Here is a 22,583-nt window from a genome sequence, read left to right on the forward strand (position 1 = left end):
GGCGTGCAAAATTATTCAGCCCCTTAAGTTAATACTTTGTAGCTCCACCTTTTGCTGCGATTACAGCTGTAAGTCGCTTGGGGTATGTCTCTATCAGTTTTGGACATCGAGAGACTGAAATTTTTGCCCATTCCTCCTTGCAAAACAGCTCGAGCTCAGTGAGGTTGGATGGAGAGCGTTTGTGAACAGCAGTTTTCAGTTCTTTCCACAGATTCTCGATTGAATTCAGGTCTGGACTTTGACTTGGCCATTCTAACACCTGGGTATGTTTATTTGTGAACCATTCCATTGTAGATTTTGCTTTATGTTTTGGATCATTGTCTTGTTGGAAGACAAATCTCCATCCCAGGCTCAGGTCTTTTGTAGACTCCATCAGGTTTTCTTCCAGAATGGTCCTGTATTTGGCTCCATCCCTCTTCCCATCAATTTTAACCATCTTCCCTGTCCCTGCTGAAGAAAAGCAGGCCCAAACCATTATGCTGCCACCACCATGTTTGATAGTGGGAATCAGGGCCGGTACAAGGGGTGGGCGGGAGGGGCGGCTGCCCTGGGCGGAGTGTGGGAGGAGTGAGGGAGGGGGCGCCAAAACACTGAAGAATCACCTTTATTCTAAGCTCCAGTGTTGCTAAAACATGTCCAAAATCAGAGTCAACAATGCGCCCATGCCTTCTGCAGGCTTCCCGCCCCTTGATGGAAAGGAGAGAAACACTCTCCTGGGCACAGGTTTCGTACAGGCTGGCTGGTTGGATCGGGACCGTGAGAGCTCCTGTACAGGTGGGCGGAGCAAGCAGAGCACACTACACTGCAGCCTCGATCACTGCTTTCTGCCCAGCAGACATCGGAGCTCTCCTCTCCTCTCCTCCTCTGCAGACTGAAGATAAGAGACAGATAGCAGACTGAATTTCCTCCTCCTGTGAGTGATGTGTCCTGTCCTGTTTTACACTGTGCAATGCTGTGCTGTAAACCTGTACTGACCCTTGCAGTGCAGGTTTGCTAAAGAGAAAGTAAAATGTTTTGAATAGGTTAGGAATATAATGGGACTTTTCAGGCTCCACATATTGTAAATGTATTCCACACATACACACTATATATTAATCCTGCCTTTTAATAAGATATAGTGTGTATGTGGAATACATCTACAGTATGTAGAGCCTGAAAAGTCCCAGTATATTCCTAACCTATTCAAAGATTGATCATAAACAAGTGATATGTTGCAGCCCAACTCCAGCAAAGTGAAACAGTCCACCCTTGCAGTGCTGGAGGATATCGCCTCATGTATACTTTCTCCAGCCAGCTACAGTGCTCTCCTCTACCACCCAAAGTCTCATCACATACCATACAGGAACATTAACCCTGTATGGTATGATGAGGCTGGAGTGTGACCCAGTCAGTCACAGTTTACCCAGGAGCTCCCGAGGACCAGTCACAGCACTGGAGAGAGCCTACTGGAGCAAGGTAAAGCTGGGTACACATGAAACAAAATTTGTTCGGTTCAGCAGGGACCAGCTGAATTTTGATCTATGTATGGCCTTGCCTGTTGGCCGCCTGTCAGAATGGGAGCTTCTGTAGAATGGGAGCCTGCTGGAAAACCTTGTTCGATCAGCAGCTTGCAGCCAATCAGCTGCAATGCTGATCAGTGTATTCTGACAGAGAAGAGTCCCCAGCGTCAGAATACGTCTCGTGGAGGGGATTTCTTCATCCACCTCTTGTGTGGATGGATGAATCTGTAAGTGTTTTTTTTCAATTCAGCCCACTGGCTATACCAAAATAAAAAAAAAACCTATGCATGTGTGCCAGTTTAAGTGCCGAATCACACTATTGCAATGCCAGACATCGCATGTGATTTGCACCACATTGTGGTGCAGATCACATGCGATGTCTGTGCAATGTGATTTCAGCCATACAAACTTTTTGGCTGAAATCGCATCCCATTTGCACAAGAATGGAGCAGGGCCCTTTTTTTGGTTCGCACTGGAATCGGATTGCATGGGTGTTCACACCTATGGGATCCAATTCCTGCACCATTTCACAATTTGAACTGCGATCTGCGAACCAATCTGAAAGTGTCATCATTACCTTTACATTGACACCCCCCAGAGATTTGCAGATCTCAGTGTGAACCACTGTGCGATTCTGGTGCAATGCGGGAACCGGCACTGAATAGCAGGGTTTCCCGCATCATACCAGTGTGAACTGGGACTAAGTGGTTTTACCCTAATCCTCTGCTCCTAGAATAAAAAAGTCCCATACACACAATGAGAATATCAAAACATTTTTTTTTTTTTTTTTTACATGCTAGTCTTAGGAATATACTGGGACTTTTCAGGCCCCATTGTAAGGGTTGATTTTTTGTTTTTTTCCTGAAGTTGGGATTTAAACGTTTATTATGAAAAAAATTCAGGGAAGACATTTGGGTTAGACAGGTACATTAGTTGGTGGTTTAATGTATATATTGAGTGTTTGTATGTATATTATCCAGTCCTGACCTTAGCACTCTATACATAGGTGTAATTATCAAGTGTGGTTATTAGGCATGGGTAAAATGATTGGTCATGCACAACCCAGGGGGGGGGGGGGGCGCAGTTTTGCACGTTCGCCCTGGGCGCTGGATGACCTTGTCCCAGCACTGGTGGGAATGGTGTGTTCAAGGTGATGAGCTGTGTTGCTTTTACGCCAAACATAACGTTTTGGATTGTTGCCAAAAAGTTTGATTTTGGTTTCATCTGACCAGAGCACTTTCTTCCACATGTTTGGTGTGTCTCCCAGGTGGCTTGTGGCAAACTTTAAACGACACTTTTTATGGATATCTTTAAGAAATGGCTTTCTTCTTGCCACTCTTCCATAAAGGCCAGATTTGTGCAGTATACGACTGATTGTTGTCTTATAGACACAGTCTCCCACCTCAGCTGTAGATCTCTGCAGTTCATCCAGAGTGATCATGGGCCTCTTGGCTGCATCTCTGATCAGTCTTCTCCTTGTATGAGCTGAAAGTTTAGAGGGACGGCCAGGTCTTCGTAGATTTGCAGTGGTCTGATACTCCTTCCATTTCAATATTATAGCTTGCACAGTGCTCCTTGAGATGTTTAAAGCTTGGGAAATCTTTTTGTATCCAAATCCAGCTTTAAAATTCTCCACAACAGTATCTCGGACCTGCCTGGTGTGTTCCTTGTTCTTCATGATGCTCTCTGCGCTTTAAACTGACCTCTGAGACTATCGCAGTGCAGGTGCATTTATACGGAGACTTGATTACACACAGGTGGATTCTATTTATCATCATTAGTCATTTAGGTCAACATTGAATCATTCAGAGATCCTCACTGAACTTCTGGAGAGAGTTTGCTGCACTGAAAGTAAAGGGGCTGAATAATTTTGCACGCCCAATTTTTCAGTTTTTTATTTGTTAACAAAGTTTGAAATATCCAATAAATTTCGTTCCACTTCATGATTGTGTCCCACTTGTTGTTGATTCTTCAAAAAAAATTACAGTTTTATATCTTTATGTTTGAAGCCTGAAATGTGGCAAAAGGTCGAAAAGTTCAAGGGGGCCGAATACTTTCACAAGGCACTGTACATAGATATGTGCATTTCTCTCATTATCGCCTGATTAACACCGTTTTACCGCGCTATGAGGCATTCGCGCGAGCGCTATTCACTATACCGCCGGCTAACGTTTTCAAAAACTTTATTTTTTTCCTAAATTTTGGTATGTAGCATGCGCACATGGGCTATTTGGCACCAATAGACTCCGGGAGATATTTTTGAGTTTTACACTTTTCTTGAAATCTTTTTTTATACTTACTTAACTTTTTCACACAGTTTAAAAGCAGTTTATCTCAATATCATATAACACATCTTTCCCAAGCATTTTTTATTTTTTTCCTGGCATAAATTGTGATTTTGAACAAAACAGTCCTGCTTTTAGCTGGACTGTTTTTAACTCTCGCCCTGACGTTATTTGATCTTAGTGAATTTCACATTGCTCATAACGTTTCTGACGGAGGTATAGTGAATTGCATTGGCGCCTTCGCCTATTCGCCATGGAGTTAAAATAGAACAAAATCAATGCCTGAGGTACAGTGAATTACCCCCAGAGTCTCTTACAGGCTATTTCTGCCACTGAACAAGTTAGACATTTCTAAAGGGAAAATCGATTGAAATGTAAGGTGGTTTTCAGGAACCTGGAGATTACATGAGTAATACCACAGATTTTTCCCTGGTCAGCAATGCATACCAGATAAACTGAATATGTTAGGCCAACTGCTATGCACATATCTCCAAGATGGTTCATTTAGAGTCTTCTTGCTCTTAAAAGCCTGCATCCTAAATTCTCTCCACATATGGTGAAGAGACACACTAAGGGCTCTTTCACACGGAGCAGACCGCATTGCGATCCGCTCCGGCACTTTTTTTTTTTTTTTCACAGAGCAGATGACACTTGTGTCATCCGCTCCGTATTTCTGCATGTCATCCCATCCGTTTGCGGATGATATACGGACATAATGTTTGTCTATGGGGATTGCGGATGTCAGCAGATGACACCGCTGACATCCGATTTTGCATCCTTTCCGTTTTTTAAACGGAAGAAAAATAGGGTTCTGTTCCGTTCCAAAAAACAGAACAGAACTGAAAGGATGAAAATCGGATGTCAGCGGATGGTCATCCGCTGACATCCGCAATGCCATTTACATACATTATGTCCGTATATCATCCGCAAAAAAATAGGATGATATACGGACATGCGGAACGCCCGTGTGAAAGGGCCCTTAGGGGTACCCTTGGAACTTTTTCTTATGGAGTTGCTTGCTATGTTTAAATATGCTATGTGTAACATCTTAACAAGCTTCAACCTATTGTTTCCTCCTTACACTGCTGTTAGATCAGTTGGTGTGTAAGAGTTAATTAGGACCCTTGGTGGTTTGGGCTACTGCCCACCCCTTGATGAAGTAGAATCATTGTTTTCTGCAACTCTGATGTTTTTTTGGGTGCAAAAACCTCTATACAAGAGCTACATATATTAACCTGTATTTAAGGTTTGCTTGTTAAGCCCTTCAGGTGTCTGATTGCCTCCAAGCTAAAATTGTGTCCACCTCTTCCTGAGGCTGACTTATGGGCCATACACACTATAAGATTTTCTGAAGACTTTTTCCTGTAGACTTACCAAAACCATATAATATGAGGTCAAACCTAAACACTTTCAATGTGTATGCAATCTGGCAGGCCCTTGCACTACATAGAAAAGGTAAATCAGAAGGAAATCTAACCACAAAAGTTGGATAGTGTGTATCCATCTTTAATTGATCTCCGGGTCTATGCTCGTTAAGACCTTAGATGCTGGGAGACTTGGATTCCCACCTGTGTGTGGGCAAACTACACCTACTCATGCAATGGTAGGGTAACAGCAGTGGCGTACCAATAGGGGGGGTGGGGGGGCGGTCCGCCCCAGGTGCCACACATTAGGGGGGTGTCAGCGAGCACCAGGGTGACACCCGGGGCTGGCCGCCGGACTGCCTCCGCCGCTCGCTTATACAGGAGCGCAGAGGAGGAGAAGCTGTATAGCAGAGAATGGGAGAGAGACTCACTTCGCTCGCGAGCCCTGCATACACTGCGGGAAATGCCGAAGTTAACTCTGCAAGATAATAAGAAGGCGATTGGTTGCTAGGACCGCCTAGCAACCAATCACCGCACTGTAAACTTCGGCATTTCCCGCTGACCGCTGTGTATGCAGGGCTCGTGAGCCTCTCTCCCATTCTCTGCTTTGAACAGTTCCTCCCTCTCTGCTCTCCTCCTCATAAGGTAAGGGGGCGGGGGGGGGGGGGACAATTGTATTGTAAAGACAGTCGGGGGGGGGGAGGGGGTCTGCATTGTAGAGGGGTTTTATTGGAAGGGGGGGGGGGGGGTTGTCTGCATTGTAAAGGGGTTTTATTGGGGGGGGGGTGTCTGCATTGTAGAGGGGTTTTATTGGGGGGGGGGGTGTCTGCATTGTAGAGGGGTTTTATTGGGGGGGTCTGCATTGTAGAGGGGTTTTATTGGGGGGGTCTGCATTGTAGAGGGGTTTTATTGGGGGGGGGTGTCTGCATTGTAGAGGGGTTCTATTGGGGGGGTCTGCATTGTAGAGGGGTTTTATTGGGGGGGGGGGTCTGCATTGTAAAGGGGTTTTATTGGAGGGGGGGAGTTGTCTGCATTGTAAAGGGGTTCTATTGGGGGGCTTGTATTGTAAAGTAATTCTATTGGGGGGGTCTGCATTGTAGAGGGGTTCTATGGGGGGGTTTGTATTGTAAAGGGTTCTATTGGGGGGGTTTGTATTTTAAAGGGGTACTATTTGGGGGTTTGTATTGTAAAGGGGTTCTATTGGGGGGGTCTGCATTGTAAAGGGGTACTATTGGGGGTGTTTTTATGTAAAGGGGTTCTAATGGGGGGTTTGCATTGTAGAGGGGTTCTATTGGGGGGGGGGTTTGTATTGTAAAGGGGTTCTATTGGCAGGGGCTTTGTATTGTTAAGGGGTTCTATTGGGGGCTGTATAATTTAAAGGGTTCTATTGAGGGGGGGGGGCGAGGGCTATGTCATGTAAAGGGTTCTATTGGGGGGTGTGGAAACTGTGTAATGTAAAGGGTTCTATGGGGGGTGGGGGCTGTGTAATGTAAGGGGTTCTTTTGGGGGGCAGGGGCTGTGTAATGTGAAGGGTTCCATGGGGGATGGGGGCTGTGTAATGTAAGGGGTTCTATTGGGGGACGGGGGCTGTATAATGGAAAAGGTTCTATGGGGGGCGGGAGCTGTGTAACATAAAGGTTTCCATGAGGGGGGTGTGGGCTGTGTAATGTAAAGGGTTCCAATGGGGGGGGCTGTGTAATTTAAAGGGTTCCAATGGGGGGGGCTGTGTAATTTAAAGGGTTCCAATGGGGGGGGGGCTGTGTAATTTAAAGGGTTCCAATGGGGGGGCTGTGTAATGTAAAGGGGTCCAGGGGTACGGGGGCTGTGTAATGTAAAGGGTTCCAATGGGGGGGGGGCTGTGTAATGTAAAGGGTTCCAATGGGGGGGCTGTGTAATGTAAAGGGGTCCAGGGGTACGGGGGCTGTGTAATGTAAAGGGGGTCTTCCTACATTTTACTCGCAGTTATTACTGCAGTCCTATAGATTTTTTTTCTGCATTTTCTGAAAGCGCACCAAAAGTCTTGCATGCTGCATCTTTGGCGCGCTTTCAGAAAACAGGAAAATAAATTTTTTTTTGGGGGGGGGGGGGCGACACCATGGTTTACTGCACCAGGTGACACCAACCCTAGTGACACCACTGGCAGTTACATGTATTTTTGTCTGGCGCCTCAAGTCAATCGGCGCCGTTTTTGCAGAGGAGGAGGGGCCTGGTCGCCGGGTCAATGTGCGGTTGTCGCCTGCACGCCGGGGGGGGGGGTGCCAGATGTAGGATCCGCCCCGGGTGCCAAATGCCCTAGGTACGCCCCTGGGTAACAGCTACTAATACTGTGGTGTAGTGATGTCCGGTTCATGAACGAATCGTTCTTTTGAATCGATTCTTTTCAGTGAGCCGGATGACTCGGTTCTTCTTACTGAATGAGTCGGCAGGAAACGGTTCAGTATTCAGTGAAGGAGAGCTGAGAGCTTCTCTGGGCTGATGGTAATATGATCCTAGAGTGAGGAGCTCAGCTCCTCCCTCTAACCAATCAGCGTCTCCCAGGCCAGCACACTGAATAGCTGGCCAGAAACAAAGCTTGTAATGAACCGATCAGGGAGAAGAGTCCAATCATTTCCCTGATTGGTTCAGTGCAGCGGTTACTGAGTCTAAAGAAACTAAACCTACGAGTCGGTCTCTGTTAGCACTCAGTACACTAGAAGAACCGTTCATCACCAGCAGCACATACAGCTGTATAAATCAAAAGCAGGTTTCTGTGCATGTGAACTGCATTCTGATGGGCAAACTTCACAGTTAACATTGCCAGCTATCAGATTTGTCCAGTTTTTACAGCGCATGCACAGGAATAAAAATCGAATTTTATTACTGTGGCCGAAGTACCCACACACAGTAATAAAATCTGATCGTTATTCCTGTGCATAATCTGTAAAAACCGGACAAATCCGATATCTGGCAATGTTAACTGTGAAGTTTGCTCATCAGAATGCAGTTCACATGCACAGAAACCTGCTTTAAATGTATACAGCTGTCACCTAAAGTCCTGAAAGTGTATTGTATCTGACATACCGTAGGCTTGAGACAGCTCTGAGGAGCCAAGGAGTTAAATGAAAGAAAACATCCCCAGAGAGCTGCCGAACCTATGAGTCACTCCTCTGATTCAGCTCATTTGTATAGAGTCGAGTCAGAGCTTCGGTTCACTGCTTGTCAGTAGACTCAGCAAGTGAACCGAAGATTCGATTCAATGAATCGGTTCATTTCAGTGAGTGACTCGAAATGAACCGATTCACTTCAAAGAGTCGAACTTCCCATCACTACTGTGGTGTATGCACCCACCTTACACTTCCATTATTTGGAACTACCCTGGTTCTCCTCTGGTGGAGGAAGGTTTAGCATCTAGAGTCCAAGCTATGCCTATATAAAGATTGCCCTCTGCTGGCTATTTTTTTAGTTGAATTCAGCTTGACTCTGACTTTATGTCTGGTCTGGCTGCATCTCAGAAATACACAATGTGGAAGTTTATTTGTCTCTTTTCTGGTTATTTTACTGCTCATCAGAAATACGCAACACTAAGTTGTCTGTCTTTTCTGGGTTGACTGTGCCTTGTTGAGCATCAGAAATACAAAATATTGAAGTTTATTTTGTGCCCTTTCTTTTTATTTTGGCTATATGACTCTTTTGCTTACTAGAAATACACCACATCAAAATATGGGAGTGTCTTTCTATTATACCTTATTCTTCTGTACATTGGAAATGCACTACATTGTTGTTAGTAACATTTCTGTTGGTTACATGGCTGTACCCGGGCTGCTAAGTCAGAAATGCACAAAGATTCCCAGTGTAATTTCTGTTATGACTACACTGGTACTAATAAAAGTGCGCAACTTTAAAGTTTTGTTATTAACATTTATATGAAGGTACCTTGTCAGGCATCAGCAATACAGAGCCAGGGGGTTTTTGTCCCTTCTGTCTTTATATTGATTTTATTGCTGATCTTGCTACACTTCAGAAATATACACAACATAGATGTTTTTGTGTCTTTCTGTCTTTACATTTGGCTTCGCATCTGAATACTCAACAGGTCTTGGTTTGTGTCTTCCTATTTATAATATTTAGCCCTAGCTTATTGCACTTTTAAAATACACAACTATGAAGTTTATGGTGTGTCTTTTCTGAGTTGGTCTATCTAGCTGCACTTCAGAAATACACAACATTGTTGTCTATGCTGATGTCCTCTGCATCTATTTTCTGGTGCTGTGCATCAGTAACGCACAATCTGTGATCTTCTATATTTGTGCTATTAATTGTACGTACCACTTTTATTGCAGACCTTGTTTTCCCAGGGACATGGAAGGGCCAGGAGTTCTGGCTGCAGAAACGTCAGATGTCAGAATACGCAGTCCCTCACATTCGGGAATAACAGAGGCATTCCCTCTGCTTAAAACCTGTTAAGGTTGTAGGACAGTTGAAGGTTATAAAATATCATCCTCTTCCCTTTAAGAACTTTGTACATAGGGATATTGTAGCCTAAAGAGGCAGTATCAGAACTTATCTGACCCATATACCCAACTCAATAGGTTTACAATTCTGGATATATCCCTCATCAGTACCAAAAAGGCACCCAATGGTATCGAAGTTGCTTAGCTCCTTTCCGCTTAATTTTATTTGCGGCCAGATCTATAGGCATTGGATTATGCATCAGGTAGGACACCGGATTGCTATGATATGGTTAAAAACATTCTTTTACCTAGCTCCTTTCCGCTTAATTTTATTGGAATTGCGGACAGATCTATAGGGAATGGTTTATGATTCCAGACATCACGTGGGACACCTGATCTATACAATATGGTTAAAAACATTCTTGTACCTAGCTCCTTTCTGCTTAATTGCGGAGAGATCTATAGGGAGTGGTTTATGGTTCCATGACATCAGGTAGGACAGCTGATCTCTACAATATGGTCAAAAACATACTCGTACCTAGCTCCTTTCTGCTTAATTGCGGACAGATCTATAAAGAGTGGTTTAGAGGTATTGTGGCCTAAAGATGCGGTATCAGAACTTATCTGACCCGTATACCCAACTCAATAGATTTACAATTCTATATGTATCACTCTCTTAGCATAACTGGTTGCAGTAAACCAATGTGAGTGTTCTGCTACTGCTATGGACTTACTCTGAAGTAGGGATCTCCGTAATGTATCCCTCATTAGTACCAAAAGGCAGCCAATAATATTGAAGTCGATTATGGTTTTAGACATCAGGTAGGACACCTGATCTCTATGATATGATTAAAAACATTCTTTTAACAAACTCCTTTCCACTTAATTTTATTGCATTTACGGGCAGGTGTATAAGGAGTTTTCTGGTATATAAAGCATCTTTCACAACTGACATGCCAACATTCAGTTGTGAGGGAAGTCATAGGTTTGGTGTACTTTGGGTACATACCAGTCCAGCTTCTGAGCCCAGGTAATAACCTTACCTTAATCTATTTCCCTTAAGCGGGCTTCCCTTTACTATGAAAGATAAATAGTAATTTAAAGGGGACCTGCAAGGGGTGTCTGTCAGGAAGCCTCCTCTTAAATCATGCTCCTGAACAGAGAAGTCTTTAAGCCAGATCCGATTTTTTTACAACCTGCAAGAGAAAGACATAATGAGCTAGTATGCATCGCATACTAGCTCATTATGAAATACTTACCTTAGAACGAGCCCCCGCCGTGCCGCTCTCTTACCTGTATGACGAGCGACATGTTCAGTCGCCCGTCTTCCGGGATCGCTGGCATCCGGCCATCTGATTGGCCGGAGCCGCGGTGACGTCACTCCCGCACACGCGCGCGGGAGCCGACGGTCACGGCACGGGCTCTGAAGGAACGGCACGATCAGCCGTTCCTTCAGAGCGCATGCGCCAGTGACGTCACTGGCTGCATTAAAGGTAAATATCTCCTAAACCGTACATGTTTAGGAGATATTTACAGTACCTATAGGTAAGCCTTATCATAGGCTTACCTATAGGTACAACTTCCTGAGGAGGGTTTACTTCCTCTTTAACAGAACAAGTCTTGGATTAGTCCTATCAGTGGCCCTAAGAAGGGGTACAGACATGATAGATCTTGCTAACCTACTGATTTCACAGGTTTTGCTGATTTCATCTTGAAGTTCTACTCCACATAGGTCCTGCATCCGAAGCAGAGAAGGCAGACTTTGGAGGTACAAACCTGCTCATCAGCCTCTTGTTCCAAGATATCTGCATCACTCCTAATGGAGTGGAGGTAATATGCGCTGCAAGCCTGGCATTTGGCAGGAAGACCTTGCAGGCAGTGGTCCCACCCTAAGGTAGGCCTGTGGTTACTTTATTATCCTCTCATGTGTTGTCGTTCTGGAAGGTAAGAGGAGAAAACCGTCCGTTAGACTTACTGGTAACGGTTTTTCTACAAACCTTCCAGGACGGCAGGCCGATTTCCCGCCCTGTTAAAAGGGTGAAGAAAGAATGTAAACAATAGGTGATAAGTACCTAAGTGATTATTCATCCCTTGTAAATTGGTTGGAGAACTACTTTTTTACAACTGAGGGACAAGGGGAAGGGTGGGGCCTTTTAACAGCTGTGAACTGATTGTGTTTCCTGTAGGGTGGAGCTTCTCATCTGTCATGTGTTGCAGTCCTGGAAGGTTCATAGAAACACTGTTACCGGTAAGTCTAACAGACGGTTCTTTTTCTGTCCAAACTCCTGCTGCTGCTCCTGGACGCACTGGCTTATTTCCTGCCTCTAAACTCCCCTGCATCGTAGCCTATTTGTACATGCACACATACTTGCAGCTGCATAGGAGCTGGAGGAGGGGAAGCAGCACTATAATGATCTTGCCCAGTCATGGGGTGTGTCAGAACAAGTATACTTGCAGCGGAGCAGGTGGAGTTTCCAGTACAGAAGAAATAACCCTGGGGTGGTCCGTTTTTTAATAGGAAAGCAGAGGGACTGGCAGAGACACCAGTGATTCCACACAAAGGAAGTGTAATAATAGCTTGAGGGTTTAAAAAAAACAAACTTGTGACAGCCCCCTGCAGGCAGGACGCTCTTACTCTGAGCCTATTCGGGGCTAACGCTTGTGCTGTTTACACCTTTTGTGTGTGGCACTTTTTATTCATTGTATATTAAACTGTACTACACCAAGAGTCTGCTTGGCGCTTCTCTCCCTCCTAAATACTTGCCTGAGCTGATTCTAGCTCCAGCACTGTGCATGGGAGCCTTGGCTCTCCTGGATCACAGCCAACGAGGTGGGCGTGTGGCCGAGCCACTCTCTAAATAGACCTGCTCGGGTGCCCCCTGTAGCAAGCTGCTTGCGATTGGGGGGTGCACTGCAGGAAGGAAGGGCCAGGAGCTGGGGGGGGGGGGGGGGACCAGAAAAGAGGGTCGAGGCTCCTCTGCAAAACCACTGCACAGAGCAAGTAAGTATAAGGTTGTTTGAAATAAACCTACCTTCTAATAGCTGAATGAGTTGAAATCCTTTAAAGCTAAGGGGAGACATCTAGATTTTCTATGTCCTGGGACACATATCTCTTAGGGGCCTGAGAGAAGTCTCAGGGCGGTCTTTCTAGCTGAAGAAATTTGATTCTGGCAGTATTTGCCTGGTGAAGTATTGTGTGTGTGTGTGTGTATATAAATATATATATATCACACATCAGAACCAATCTTTTCTGACAGCCCCAAATATTAGCAGCACTTGAAGGCAATGATTTTAGGAGGGAACAAATACCTTTCCTTGGGTTAGCATGAGCTGCATGTGCATGAAAGCTTTGTTCCAATCCTTCAGGGTCTTTGTTTTGCACCCTTACTTTAAACTATGTCAGAAACTTAACACTTCTTCTAAAGGGGAGTAGTCTCTTCAGGTTGAGATGTGTAAGTTGGTTCCAGAATTATTAATAATTTTTTCATATGCCTAGAGACCAAAGGTCTAACAAGAATTGTAGGTCTCTAGAAGATGTGTTGTAGATCCTGAGAAGAGTTTGTCATCCTTTCAGCCCACATTCAAATTGGTTCAATTTGACATGCCAAATCAGAGCAAATTGCCAGCAATGGTACCATCCGAATCGGTGCAGCACCGCACCAATTATCACAAGTCATTTCTGTACTACTTTTGGCGACTTGGGTTGGGAGGTGGGGGCGTCGATATTTCAATAGATATATGTGCAAAAACTCGAGAGATGTCTATGAAATCGCTCCCGAAGTCTTTAAATACTAAAAATGCCGGTTGAAATCAAATCCACCTCAGTGTGAACCTAGACTCAGAATTGTTTGTAGTTAGTGTATTTTTTTCAGATGTAAGCAATTAATCTAATGATTTATTTAAGATCTTTGTTGTAAGACCAGTTATTGCCACTTTCCTCTTGTACAGGGTGACTGGTCTTGTGTTTGCAACCCCCCCAATAGGTGACACTTTAACCACTTTACCGCTGAGTACCGTAGTACTGCTGCGGCAAAGTGGCTCGTTATCGTCTGACGACGTAGACCTACGTCGTCAGACTCCTCCCCCTGTAGGCGGCGCTCGCGCTGTTTTCATTCACAGCGGGAGTCGGGCCAGGGGAGGAGCAGCGGCGATCGCCGCTGCTCTGCCCCAATCGTCGGGGAATCCAGTTTGGAGATCCGCCCGCCTGTGTAAACAGATCGGGCGGATCTCCTAAGTGACAGGGAGTGACAGATCGGAGTGTTCAGCATAGCTGGACATCCGATCTGTCCCTGGCTCACTCAGTCACCTCCCCCCACACACGTCAGTAAGCACTAGGCATACATTAACCCCTCCCTCTCCAATAAAATTAACCCCTTCCCTGCCAGTGTCATTTTTACAGTAACAGTGCATATTTATAGCACCGATTACTGCAGTAATGTCACTGGTACCCCCAAAAGTGTCAAAAATGTCAGTCAAGGGTCCGATCTGTCCGCCGCAATGTCGCAGTCCCGCAAAAAAATCGCAAATTGCCGCCATTACGTGTTAAAAAAAAAACACCAAAAATGACAGAAATCTTTCCCATAGTTAGTAAACGCAATAACTTTTGCGCAAACCAATCAAAATACGCTTATTGCGATTTTTTTTTTACCAAACATGGGTAGCAGAAAACAAATTGGCCAAAAATTGTTTTTTACATCTTTTTTGGGGGGAATTTCATATAAAAAAAAATGTTAAAAATATTGTTATTTTTTCAAAATAAACGCTCTTTTTTTGTTTATAGCGCAAAAAGTAAAAATCGCACAGGTGAACAAATACCACCAAAAGAAAGCTCTGTTTGTGGGAAAAAAAGGATGTAAATTTTGTTTGGGTACGGCGTTGCATGACCGCGCAATTGTCAGTTAAAGTCGCACAGCGCCGAATCGCAAAAAGTGGCCCAGACGTAAGACAGCAAAATGCTCTAGTGGTTAAAAACCTATGTATGCATTTTTTTTTTACCTTTTTTGTTATTTACAAGGAGCCTTGTAAGCAGTGGGCACATGACCGGTACCGTTAATGGAAACATCCATTATACTCCTGAGGTTTCCCCTGCCCTCCAAAGCAACTAACCAAGTTCAGATAGCGGTTTCACTGGCAACTATAATTCTGATTTAGCCATACCGCAAAAGTATGCCATCCAGTACTGGTCACCAATCCTCAGAGAAGGGTAACAAAGTTAATAAGGGGACTGGAAGACCTCAGTTATGAGGAGCGACTACAGTCATTAAACCTATTCTCCCTGGAGAAGATAGAACAATTTACAAGTATCTAAGAGGCGATTCTAGCATAGGGAAAAAACTATTTAGTCTCAAGTTGCTTAAAAAGCCACGCAAGGAGGTTAGATGAGAAGAGGTTTAATTGCAAACTGCGTTGGGTTTTTCCTTACTGTTATAGTAAGAGTGTGGAACTCCCTTTCCCAGTTAGTGGTGACAGCAGTGAGTGTCCATAATTTCAGAAAAACATTTGGATGGGCATCTTAGCCAACACAATATACAGGTGTATGGGAAATGGCTTTGATTTAAACACAAAATATCACCGGTTGAAATGGATTGACTATAGAGCTGCACGATTTTGTATAAAATGAGAATCACAATTTTTTTTTTTTTTTTACTTAAAATTAAGATTAGGATGCTCCAACAAACTTGGCGTAACATCTTTCACATTATACAAAAGATTTGTGCTAAAGTTACTGTTTTTATTTTTTATTAATTGAAGTGCATTTTTCCCAAAAAATTGCGTTTGAAAGACCACAAATACAGTGTGACAAAATATTGCAATGACCACAATATTATTCTCTAGGGTCTCTGCTAAAAAAATATACATGTTTTGGGGTTCTAAGTAAATTTCTACAAAAAAAATACTGATTTTAACTTGTAAGCAACATGTGTCAGAAAAAGGCTAAAGCTGGATACACACTATACAACTTTTGTTGTATTTACAGTCAACTATGTAGGTGCAAGGGCCTGCCTGATTGCATACAAATTGGAAGTGTTTAGGGTTGACCTCATATTATACGGTTTTGGTAAATCTAAAAGGAAAAAATATAAAGAAAAGGTATAGTGTGTATCCAGCTTCAACCCCCCCCCCCCCCACTCTCTTACACCCCATCTCTCCCTCTCAACACCAGCACCCCCCCCCCCCCGGCAACGTAATGTGTGTGGAATCACATTTTCCTGCTCTGCACAAAAATGCGCTTCCTTTTGCAGATGTACACGGGTGCCAATAATTCTTAATGGCACCTCACGCATCATCCAGTTGTGTGTATGTTCGCACCTACAAAAACGTATGGTACTGCAGCAGCATGATTTAAAAAAAAAAAAGCCACCTTTGTGTGTTTCACTAGTACAGAGCAGACAGACAAATCAAAAGCACAACATATGGAAACGGGGGGGGGGGGGGGGGGAAGCACTTGTGCTCGGATGCACCTCCTTATGTGAACAAGCCCTTAGACTGGTGTGCCCCAGGATCGTGCGCAATCCTAAAGGCCGACTTCACTGAAAAAGGGTTGAAAAACACATAAATTTTTAGGGCACCACAAACAGCATCATTAATAACACTGGAAGAAAATGTAAGGAAAATATAAACATTTAATTCTGGATCCCCAGGTCAGCTGGTAAACAAAATTTCTCTCTCAACTACTGAAAAACAATTTCACAGAAATTAGGTCAGCAGGGAGAAAGGACATGGAGTCAGCACTAAAATGAGTGACCGCAGAAGTCTCCTCCTCACATGTCCCTGCCAACTTCTTAAAGGTGGAGCTACATCAGTACATTCACAGACTGGGTTGTATTGATCCAAGCTCACCACAGCCACAAACAGTATGTTACAAATGGAATGACCTGGATCCTGATGACAAGATGTACCACAGGTGGTGCTAGAAGCTACTCAGAAGTACAAGTATCTCATTAATAACAGATAGCTGAACATTTAGAACTGAGGTCATTCATGACTAGCAAATTAGTAGCATCTCTTCCAGCCAATGGTTCTGCATGGTGACCTGGACATGTTGCTAATGGCTCATTTACTGACAGTCTGCATCCTGGTGATGTCACATTGAGACACAGATAGAAATAGCTCAGTCCTAGTGCTGCGATGATGCAAGGAGCCAGAGACCAGCACCTGAGGATGGTGATGAGGCTTGATTCCAGCTTGGCTAGCTGGCATCAGGCACAGGTGCAGGGACTTTTTTCTTAGTAGATTTGAGGAGACTTTGCTGTAGCACTGGGTAGAGACGCTGACATCCCTCCATACAAAGCTTCATGGCTTCCACTGAGCTGTCTCCTTCCCATTCCCCGGTGCAGAGGAGGCCTGACACCTGTATAAACAAGAACAGATATTGGTTATTGGCTATATTAGTTGTGCTGCTTGGCAGAGGTGGTGGGTAACCCATAGTTAACAGACTATACAGCAAAAGTATAATTTATATCATAAATGGGGGATAAGGAACACACAACTCATTCTCTTCTATATGAAATGGAGCACAACATACACAACTTGCGGAGGTTGGAGATAAGACACAGGGCACTCCATACCGCCCTATATTACACATGGAGGATTACAGTGGTGCGTACAGGACTTCATGCCTTCTTGGTAACATACAATCCCTGGTAGATGCATTTAGATACAGTCTACACTTAAGGAGAAAGAATGGATAAAATATTGCAAAGGTAAACTTTGGAAAGCATTTTACAAGATAAATGTTCTTTTGTTGTAATTGTATTGTATTGTAGTGGCATGGAGGCGATCAGCCTGTGACACTGCTGAGGTGTTATGGAAGCCCAGGTTGCTTTGATAGCAGCTTTCAGCTCCTCTGCATTGTTGGGTCTGGTGTCTCATCTTCCTCTTGACAATTTTCCTACCACTTTTTAAAAACACTGGTCCAACCACATCTGGGGTATGCTGTCCAGTTCTGGTCGCCAGTCCTCACAAAGGATGTGTTGGAGCTGGAGAGAGTCCAGAGAAGAGCAACTAAACTAATTAGGGGATTGGAAGACCTTAATTATGAAGAGCGTTTAGAAGCGCTTGATTTATTCTCCCTTTAGAGACACAATAGCAATTTACAAATACCTCAACGGTGATCTCAGCATAGAAAAAAAAAAAACTATTAAGTCAGCAAGGATTGCATGAGGACATGAGGCCATACAATGCGATTAGAGAAGCATTTTAACCTCAGGCTACGCAGGGGGTGCTTTACAGTAAAGGCTACAAGACTGTGGAACTCTCTACCACAAATTGTAGTAACTGAGGGGAGTATGACTCTTGGATGTACATCAATGATCAAAACATTCAGGGGTATGGGAAATGATTACGGCCACACACCTACACAGGTTGAACTGGATGAACTCTCTCAACCTCAACTACTATGCAACTATACCCCACAGATTCTCTACGGGGTTTACTGCTGGCCAGTCAAGCACAGTGATACCATGATCATTAAACCAGGTATTGGTAGATTTGGCAACGTGGGCAGGTGCCAAGTCCTGCTGGAAAATGAAATCAGCATCTCCAAAAAACTGGTCAGCAGAGGGAAGCATGAAGTGCTCTAGAATTTCCTGGTAGAGGGCTGAGCTGACTTTGGACTTGATAAAACACAGTGGACCAACACCAGCAGATGACATGACTACCCAAATCATCACTGACTGTGGCAACTTCACACTGGACCTCATGCAACTTGGATTCTGTGACTCTCCTCCACTCTTCCTCCAGACTCTAGGACCTTGATTTCCAAATGAAATGAAACATTTTCCACAGTCAGTGATAATATGGAGAGCCATGTCATCTGCTGGTGTTGGTCCACTGTGTTTTATCAAGTCCAAAATCAGCTCAGCCCTCTACCAGGAAATTCTACAGCACTTCATGCTTCCCTCTGCTGACCAGCTTTTTGGGGATGCTGATTTCATTTTCCAGCAAGACTTGGCACTGCCCACATTGCCATAAGTACCGATAACTTAACCACTTCCATACTGGGCCTATTCTGGCACTCTTCTCCTTCATGTAAAAATCATTTTTTTGCTAGAAAATTACTCAGAACAACTAAACATATGGGGTGGTTCCTGCATCTATTCACTGAGAAAAATAAAGCCCTGTGTAAATACCTAAAATATATCGCCTACCTACACCAGGAGAAAAGAAAAATGACATTCTCTTCTTCTTGCAGTATAGACCTCAATTTCAATATTTTACTTTGAGGAACTAAAAATTCTATTACCACACACCAGATTTGCCATACAAAAAAAAAAAAAGAAAAACAAATCCGGCATGCACTGATGATCCTGGTATCTTGGGTGCACACCTAGTAGAGGTGATGATGAGGCACAGAGCACCTCATGCCTCCTCTAGTATACACTGCCTATTTCTGGTACATACCTGGTTGGGGGGGGGGGGGGTGGCACAGGGCACCCCATGCCTTATCTAGTATACACAGCCTATCTCTGGTACATACCTGGTTGGGGGGTGGCACAGGGCACCCCATGCCTCCTCTAGTATACACAGCCTATTTCTGGTACATACCTGGTTGGGGGGGGGTGGCACAGGGCACCTTATCTAGTATACACAGCCTATCTCTGGTATATACCTGGTTGGGGGGGGGGGTGGCACAGGGCACCTTATCTAGTATACACTGCCTACCTCTGGTACATACCTGGTTGGGGGGGGGGGGGTGGCACAGGGCACCTTATCTAGTATACACTGCCTATCTCTGGTACATACCTGGTTGGGGAGGGGGTGGCACAGGGCACCCATGCCTTACCTAGTATACACTGCCTATCTCTGGTACATACCTTGTTGGGGGGGGGGGCACAGGGCACCTTATCTAGTATACACTGCCTATCTCTGGTACATACCTTGTTGGGGGGGGCACAGGGCACCTTATCTAGTATACACTGCCTATCTCTGGTACATACCTGGTTGGGGGGGGGGGGGTGGCACAGGGCACCTTATCTAGTATACACTGCCTATCTCTGGTACATACCTGGTTGGGGGGGTGGCACAGGGCACCTCATGCCTCCTCTAGTATACACTGCCTACCTATGGTAAATAACTGGTTGGGGGGGGGGGGGGTGGCACAGGGCACATCATGCCTCTAGTATACACTGCCTATCTCTGGTACATACCTGGTTGGGGGGGGGGGTGGCACAGGGCACCTTATCTAGTATACACTGCCTATCTCTGGTACATACCTGGTTGGGGGGGGGGTGGCACAGGGCACCTCATGCCTCCTCTAGTATACACTGCCTATCTATGGTAAATAACTGGTTGGGGGGGTGGTACAGGGCACCCCATGCCTCATCTAGTATACACAGCCTATCTCTGGTACATACCTGGTTGGGGGGGGGGGGGTGGCACAGGGCACCCATGCCTTATCTAGTATACACTGCCTATCTCTGGTACATACCTGGTTGGGGGGGGGGGGGGGGTGGCACAGGGCACCTTATCTAGTATACACTGCCTATCTCTGGTACATACCTGGTTGGGGGGGGGGGGGGGTGGCACAGGGCACCTCATGCCTCCTCTAGTATACACTGCCTATCAATGGTAAATAACTGGTTGGGGGGGGGGGGGTGGCACAGGGCACCTTATCTAGTATACACTGCCTATCTCTGGTACATACCTGGTTGGGGGGGGTGGCACAGGGCACCTCATGCCTCCTCTAGTATACACTGCCTATCTATGGTAAATAACTGGTTGGGGGGGGGGTGGTACAGGGCACCCCATGCCTCATCTAGTATACACAGCCTATCTCTGGTACATACCTGGTTGAGGGGGGGGGTGGCACAGGGCACCCATGCCTTATCTAGTATACACTGCCTATCTCTGGTACATACCTGGTTGGGGGGGGGGGGGGTGGCACAGGGCACCCATGCCTTACCTAGTATACACTGCCTATCTCTGGTACATACCTGGTTGGGGGGGGTGGCACAGGGCACCTTATCTAGTATACACTGCCTATCTCTGGTACATACCTGGTTGGGGGGGGGGGGGGGTGGCACAGGGCACCTTATCTAGTATACACTGCCTATCTCTGGTACATACCTGGTTGGGGGGGTGGCACAGGGCACCTCATGCCTCCTCTAGTATACACTGCCTACCTATGGTAAATAACTGGTTGGGGGGGGGGGGGGGGGTGGCACAGGGCACATCATGCCTCTAGTATACACTGCCTATCTCTGGTACATACCTGGTTGGGGGGGGGGTGGCACAGGGCACCTTATCTAGTATACACTGCCTATCTCTGGTACATACCTGGTTGGGGGGGGGTGGCACAGGGCACCTCATGCCTCCTCTAGTATACACTGCCTATCTATGGTAAATAACTGGTTGGGGGGGTGGTACAGGGCACCCCATGCCTCATCTAGTATACACATCCTATCTCTGGTACATACCTGGTTGGGGGGGGGGTGGCACAGGGCACCCATGCCTTATCTAGTATACACTGCCTATCTCTGGTACATACCTGGTTGGGGGGGTGGCACAGGGCACCTTATCTAGTATACACAGCCTATCTCTGGTACATACCTGGTTGGGGGGGGGGTGGCACAGAGCACCTCATGCCTCCTCTAGTATACACTGCCTATTTCTGGTACATACCTGGTTGGGGGGGGGTGGCACAGGGCACCCCATGCCTTATCTAGTATACACAGCCTATCTCTGGTACATACCTGGTTGGGGGGGTGGCACAGGGCACCTTATCTAGTATACACAGCCTATCTCTTGTACATACCTGGTTGGGGGGTGGCACAGGGCACCCCATGCCTCCTCTAGTATACACAGCCTATTTCTGGTACATACCTGGTTGGGGGGGGGGGGGTGGCACAGGGCACCTTATCTAGTATACACAGCCTATCTCTGGTATATACCTGGTTGGGGGGGGGGGTGGCACAGGGCACCTTATCTAGTATACACTGCCTACCTCTGGTACATACCTGGTTGGGGGGGGGGGGGTGGCACAGGGCACCTTATCTAGTATACACTGCCTATCTCTGGTACATACCTGGTTGGGGGGGGGGGGGTGGCACAGGGCACCTTATCTAGTATACACTGCCTACCTCTGGTACATACCTGGTTGGGGGGGGGGGTGGCACAGGGCACCTTATCTAGTATACACTGCCTATCTCTGGTACATACCTTGTTGGGGGGGGGGGGGGGCACAGGGCACCTTATCTAGTATACACTGCCTACCTCTGGTACATACCTGGTTGGGGGGGTGGCACAGGGCACCTCATGCCTCCTCTAGTATACACTGCCTATCTATGGTAAATAACTGGTTGGGGGGGGGGGGGGGTGGTACAGGGCACCCCATGCCTCATCTAGTATATACAGCTCTGGTACATACCTGGTTGAGGGTGGGCATGATGGCGAGGCAAATGTTGGCGGCGGATTCCTCTTCGCCCTCGGTGGGGTCCAGCAGAATGTCCCCGTTGTCTGTCCGGCAGGCAGCAGCCCCGACCACAAGGTCGTACATCTCTATGCCGGCATCAGCCAGGGCCAGAGCAGCGCAGGTGACAGCCAGAGGTAGCGCGGCACCCCTCTCCTCCAGTACCAGCACGGACACCATTAGCTCGGCCCGGGGGTAGCGCTCCATCCTTACTGCGGCCTCCAGACTCTGCTGTAGTAGAAGCGCCCCGCCGCCCCTTCGCTGTGTGCCTGCTAAGGGGGAGGAGAAGCGGGCCCAGCGCAGGTCACAGTTCAGCCGGCCTTCCCCGGCCCCCCACCACACCCCGCTCACCACCTTACTGCCATCCGCCACCTCCATATAGGCCGAGCCCGCCGCCTGACTCAGGAAGCCGGCCCTCACATAGACCCCACGCTGCTCCGCCGGGCCCCGACCCACCCGGAGTGCCTTTCCTTCCTCCTTCACAGCGTACAGTGCCGGACTCTGAGAGCCGTCCTCCGGGCCCCGCACCCGCCGTGTATCCCCAGGCATCGCCACACACACACGCAGCAAGCCCACCGGAAGTCACCAAAGAGTAG

At 46.3% G+C, this 22,583-nt stretch overlaps 1 protein-coding gene across 1 annotated transcript; it reads right to left on the bottom strand.

Annotated features, from left to right (window-relative positions):
• Positions 1 to 16,672: 16,672 nt before the first annotated feature.
• EXOSC6 (exosome component 6) lies at positions 16,673 to 22,568 on the bottom strand. The gene is made up of 2 exons (XM_082257475.1): positions 21,946 to 22,568; positions 16,673 to 16,929 (listed from the first exon to the last, which is right to left on the bottom strand). Exons 1-2 carry the CDS (start codon positions 22,534 to 22,536, stop codon positions 16,768 to 16,770), a joined length of 753 nt encoding a protein of 250 aa, XP_082113601.1. The 5' UTR covers positions 22,537 to 22,568; the 3' UTR covers positions 16,673 to 16,767.
• Positions 22,569 to 22,583: the final 15 nt, after the last annotated feature.

This window comes from Pelophylax lessonae (genome assembly GCF_965119305.1).
Source record: "Pelophylax lessonae genome assembly, chromosome: 5".
NCBI classification, from domain to species: domain Eukaryota; kingdom Metazoa; phylum Chordata; class Amphibia; order Anura; family Ranidae; genus Pelophylax; species Pelophylax lessonae.

Excerpts from the sequence above, each read along its gene's own strand:
- EXOSC6 (XM_082257475.1), bottom strand. The coding sequence starts at position 22,536 with ATGCCTGGGGATACACGGCGGGTGCGGGGCCCGGAGGACGGCTCTCAG. Across the intron at positions 16,930-21,945 it reads TCATGCCCACCCTCAACCAG|GTGTCAGGCCTCCTCTGCAC; the intron begins GTATGTACCAGA and ends TTGTTTATACAG.